The sequence below is a fragment of the Notechis scutatus genome, chromosome 1 (genome assembly GCF_049901735.1).
Source record: "Notechis scutatus isolate UNSWTSFEM ecotype Mainland chromosome 1, rNotScu1.2, whole genome shotgun sequence".
Lineage (NCBI taxonomy): Eukaryota > Metazoa > Chordata > Lepidosauria > Squamata > Elapidae > Notechis > Notechis scutatus.
This window is the reverse complement of record NC_142009.1, coordinates 128,462,396-128,467,560: the sequence shown is the minus strand read 5'-3', so window position 1 is coordinate 128,467,560 and position 5,165 is coordinate 128,462,396. Positions and strand designations below refer to the sequence as shown.

Here is a 5,165-nt window from a genome sequence, read left to right as displayed (position 1 = left end):
CCTCCTTGCAAAAATTTTCTGCTTGAAACCGGTCCCTGGTACAAAAAGGTTGGGGACCACTGATTTACCTTATAAGTGGTAATAATATTAATAAAAAAAGTTCTGAGCTACCCTTATTTTGCTTCAAAGTTTTTATTTAGAAATTTAATTTTTTTTCCTGAAATTTCCCTCTTAAAATGAAGATGCGTGTTATACGCCTGTGCGTGTTATACGCAGATAAATACGGTAATTTCCCTCCCCTTATTTTCCTTCCTAAAAACTAAGCCCCATCACATAGTTTCATAGTGAAACACGGGTATAGAGCTAGTACGTTAATATGTGCTTCATTGAAGATAAGACTTTGAATTATGTCAAGCTGCAGAATGTGCTCAGAACAATGAAAACTTCAAAACACTGTATTGACCTGATGCGAAACCAATGCACATGTCAGAAAACTGCAGTCCAGACTGAACATAGCTCCTAGTTAGCAAAGGAGTAAGAAAATGCTGTGTGTGTATACTCTCCCCTTATTTATTCAGATTATACACTGAATATATATTGAGGGAAGCAAATTGGAAAAAGATGAGTCAGGTTTTAAAACTCGAAGAAGAATCAGCATGTACTCTGCTGATGACACTACTCTGAAGGCTGAAAATGCAAATAATCTGCAAGCTCTGGTAATAAAAGCCAAGGAGCAAGCTGAAAAAGAGACTAAGATTAAATATAAATAAGACCAAATTAATTGCAACAAGTACAGCAATCAGTCTTAGAACTGAGAATAAAGATATTCAAACAGTAGATAGCTTTTGCCTTTCAACTATCAACTATTTAGAGTAAAGGAAGAAGCAGGCTGTAGATTAGAACTTGGTACAGTAGTAATAAAGGCCTGAGAGGCCTTAGGACAGGGGTCTTCAAACTTCACAGCTTTAAGACTTGTGGACTTCAACTCCCAGAATTCCTCCTCCAGTCATGTTAGCTCAGGAATTCTGGGAGTTAAAGTCCATAAGTCTTAAACTTGCCAAGTTTGAAGACTCTTGCCTTAGGATGTCATATGCAGGCTACAAAAATCAGAATCATTAAATCAATGGGTTTGTTTATTTTTTTGTGATAGTCAATGGAAGTAAAAACATTTCTATTGAAGAAATAGAAAAGGAAAAGTATTAAAGATATGGAACTTCAGTGTTGTAGAAGGTTCCTGAAAATACCATGGCTGGCCAAGAAAACAAAAAAATGGATCATTGAATAAATGAACCCTTAGTTCTCACTTGATGCATGACTAAATGGTCAAGTTCAAATTATAATCTTTTGGACACAACATGTGAAGACCTCATTCTTCAGAGAAGTTAACAATGCTGGGAAAGGTAGGAAAGAAAAAAAGAAGATAAGCAACAGCAAGGTTGATAGACAGGTGGTGATGGGTGCCATACTGGAAGATCAGAAGGACCAAGTTGCTGACAGATTGTCAAGGAGAAAAACTGTCTATTTTGACCTTAAAGTCAGCACCACCTTGATGGCATATTGCTAATTTTGAGGGCTTTGAGCTAAAGTTGTTTCAAGAGGCAATGGGGTACTGAAAAACTTGTCCCCTAGGAGGGACAAGTTCAGATCTACCATCTACCACCGTACCTCCTGCCAAGATATTTTTACACAAACACATTCCAAAGTTAGAAGCCACCCAACTCACTCACAAGTATTTTTGGATGACATACAAATGTTGAAAGGTGCCAAAATGCCTTTCTTTCCAGGATTCGATTTCCCCGCTGGGAGAGCTCCAGCGCAAGGATACGAACTACTGCTTGAAAGCTGGATCTTTTTATTTTTCAGGAAGACGGGGAACAGCGAGAAGCCTGCGTTCCTGGGCTAGCTAGCTTCTTATGGTAAATCCCTGGTTTTTTATACCCTTTTCTCCCTTTGTAAGTTGATTTTGTATGAATGTATTTGTGCTTAATGTTTCAATCCTGTTTGAGTTTGTCTTTATTCCCGCCGGAGGGCAAACTCTGCGGGGTGTGGAAGGCAAACTCCGTGGGGTGGCCAGATTGTATTATTGGTTTTCTCTAATCTCTTTTAGCTTTAAGATAGTTTTTCATATTTGTTCTGTGGCAATCTCCTGTCTGTCCCTTTTGTAATTTATATTTTGTCTTTTGTCTGTTTTTTTTGCTTATTTGGTATGTCCTGTGTTTGTAAGGGTTTTCTAAATTATCTGTTTCCTTTTCTTATTTGTCTAGTTTTCTTAATTACTCAGGCTTTTGTCTATAGGGATTCTTTAATACCTTTTTATTTGATTCCTTTTCCTATGTAAGTTTGTTTTCTGGCTGACCTGATGTTCCCCTTGGGCTTTTCCTGTTTTTGTGACACTACTGTCTTCGTGAAGTTCCCTTTCCACAATCCTTCATTTTTTTTCTCTCTAGAGGGGGTCTCTGATTGAGTGTCTGGGTATACTTGGTATTCGTGATCAATCTGGATCATCATCATGGCCGCCTGTCTCCCCTTCGATTTTATCTTCTGAGAGGGGAATACAGGCCTTTAGGTAGCTAAGGCAGGGTGGTATGCATCGACAGAGGCAACACATGAGGGCTCCAAAGACACAAATAGTGACTATGGTTGTTATAAGGATTTTGAGCCAATGGAGATCTGGTATCCACGAGAAGAGCCATGAAAAGTCCAGGAACGATTGCTCATGACCAATATTTTGAGCTAGCTCTTTCAGGTGGTGGATGTCCCTCTCTACGAGTCCTGAGGTTTCATCTAGGTTGAAGCAACACATCCCGTGGAGTGTTTCGCAGCCATAATTATGCTTCAAGAGGAAGTCTATTGCTGCCCTATTCTCCAGGGTGGCTTCTCTGACCTCCCTCAGTTCTCTGTTAAGGGCATCCAGGGCATGGGAGGTCAAATTCAAGCCTTTTGCTAGGGTACATGCTAGGCTATTCAAATTTCTAGAATTCCGCACTGCCAATCCAGGTACTCCTACTAGGGATATTGCCAATGAGACATATTCTGCTTTGGTGAGAAGGGAGACTTTGGAGTCACAGTCTGAGTCTAGGGTTTGGAAGGCTCTCCTGTGCCGTCTCTGTAAGGATAGCATAAGCATGGTTAACCTTCCCAAGGTGCAAGGGCCGTTGGTGGCATTTGCAGAAAGGTATGAGTAGGCTTTTAAGCCACAAAGGAAAAACCACCCTGGTGGGAGCTTCAGGTAACTATATGAGAATGATATGGTCTCTGTGTAGTTGCATTTTAGTTCTGTGTTGCTAAAGCTGGTGCATTCTGTGACCCTAGGTGTGCTGCACCCAGTGACATTAAAGCATCTCTCAGAGGTGGTTACTGCAGCAATGTGTAGGGTGTACATGGTGTGGTCTTTGGTTTTTGTAGAGTGGCCCCAGCTAAAAATGCTTTTGTAGGAGTCAGGAAGGTTTCTAAATGTGGTGTAGTTAATGATGTTATGTGATCTAGCTGCCACTCCCATTAGGCATGTGGTTAAGATGTCCTTGACTGATTTCCCTCCTGCTAAGCAAAAGTTAGTGGTGTTGAGTATTTCCCTTGCTAAATATTCCCATACGTTTCCTTTCTCTGGGATCAACTTTGGTTCCAGGAACGCAGTTGCTTGTGTTACAAGTGTTACAATTGTTACAGATAATAATACATAGTATATATTGCATTTCATGTTTCCCATTGCTAGATTCCTTTTCTTCCCTCCCCCCCCTTTTTTTGTACAATGTAAAAAAAAGGTAACAATAAAATGTAAAAAAAAAGGTATAGGTCAAGTCTCAAAAAATTACTGAAAGGTATGGTTGAAGTCTCTTCCTTGTTAAAAAAAAAATACGAAGAAAAAAGGGAAAAAGAAAAAAATGGAGGTGAGAGAAAAATAAAAAAAAATAAAAAATAAAAATAGTTTTATAACTCAGCACCTGGGAGTCCAGTTTTGTGTAATTCAGCATTTGCACTTGATTCCTCACAGTTGTGTGGTTCAATGGTGTTGAAGAATGCTGCAAGCATCCATTGATCTGTGTCCAGATTTTTCTTGAGTTTGATGGGTTGGATTGATTGTGGTGGAGTTTGTCTATGACTGCTGGCTTTGCATGTGTCCAATGTATCCAAGAGTCTTGTTCTGCAACATTTATGGTGGTGTGTGTAGTTAGTAAGACTTGGTAGGGTCCTTTCCACCTGGGTTGTAAGGGTGAGGCTCTGGTGAAGAACTTGATCCACACCCAATCTCCTGGCTCATATGGATGCAGGGCTTCTTCTAGGGGTAAGGTCTGTGTCAGCGCACTCTGGGTCCAGAGGGTCTGTAGTCTCTTTTGCAGGGCTGTAAGATAAGAAGAGAGAACCCTATCCCCCCATCTAAGCAAAGGGAATGATCTAGGCCAGGGGTGTCCAACCTTTCACCTTCCCTGGGCCACATTAGAAGATGAAAATTTGGTTTGGGCCGCACATAATTAAATTAAATAATTAATTAAATTAATTAATTAAATTAAATAATTAAATTAAATTAAATTAAATTAAATTAAATTAAATTAAATTAAAAATAAAATAAAATAAAATAAAATAAAATAAAATAAAATAAAATAAAATAAAATAAAATAAAATAAAATAAAATTATTATTTATTATTAATTATTTATTAAAAATTATTTATTTTTTATTTTATAATTTTCCGGCCAAATTTTGCGGGGTGGGGGGAGGGGGGAAGAAAGCTCGCCCACCTCGCGCCTACCTCTCCTCCTGCAAATTATTTATTTTTATTAATTTTCCGGCCAAATTTTGCGGGGTGGGGGAGGGGGGAAGAAAGCTCGCCGCCTCACGCCTGCCTCTCCTCCTGCAAATGCAGCAGCGGCGGCAGCGGTGGCAGGGGCAGAAGCGGCAGCAGCGGTGGCGGCAGCGGGGCAGAAGCAGCAGCGGTGGCGGTGGAGGCGGGGGCAGAAGCAGCAGTGGCGGTGGCGGCGGCAGAAGCAGCAGCGGTGGCGGCGGCGGTGGGGGGCAGAAGCAGCAGCGGCGGCAGCGGGGGCAGAAGCAGCAGCGGTGGCGGCGGCAACAGCAGGTGGTGGTGGGGCGGGACTTTTGGGCTGTGGCTGCCCGCCTTTTCTGTTGCTCGCCTTGCCCCGCCTCGCGCCTACCTCTCCTCCTGCAAATGCAGCAGCGGTGGCGGCGGCAACAGCAGGAGGTGGCGGGCGGGACTTTTGGGCTGCGGCTGCC

General features: G+C 41.6%; 1 protein-coding gene across 2 annotated transcripts in view; it reads right to left on the bottom strand.

Annotated features, from left to right (window-relative positions):
- Positions 1 to 1,899: 1,899 nt before the first annotated feature.
- Positions 1,900 to 5,165, bottom strand: part of LOC148132986 (syncytin-A-like) — a 4,648-nt gene continuing 1,382 nt past the window's right edge. Inside the window, exon 2 of one of the 2 annotated variants that reach the window (XM_087945837.1) lies at positions 1,900 to 4,279. In XM_087945837.1, the coding sequence (XP_087801963.1) occupies positions 2,432 to 3,646 (1,215 nt within the window). In that variant the 5' untranslated portion in view covers positions 3,647 to 4,279 and the 3' untranslated portion in view covers positions 1,900 to 2,431. The remainder of the gene's footprint in view (positions 4,280 to 5,165) is intronic. The other variant, XM_087945841.1, reaches the window with a different exon arrangement.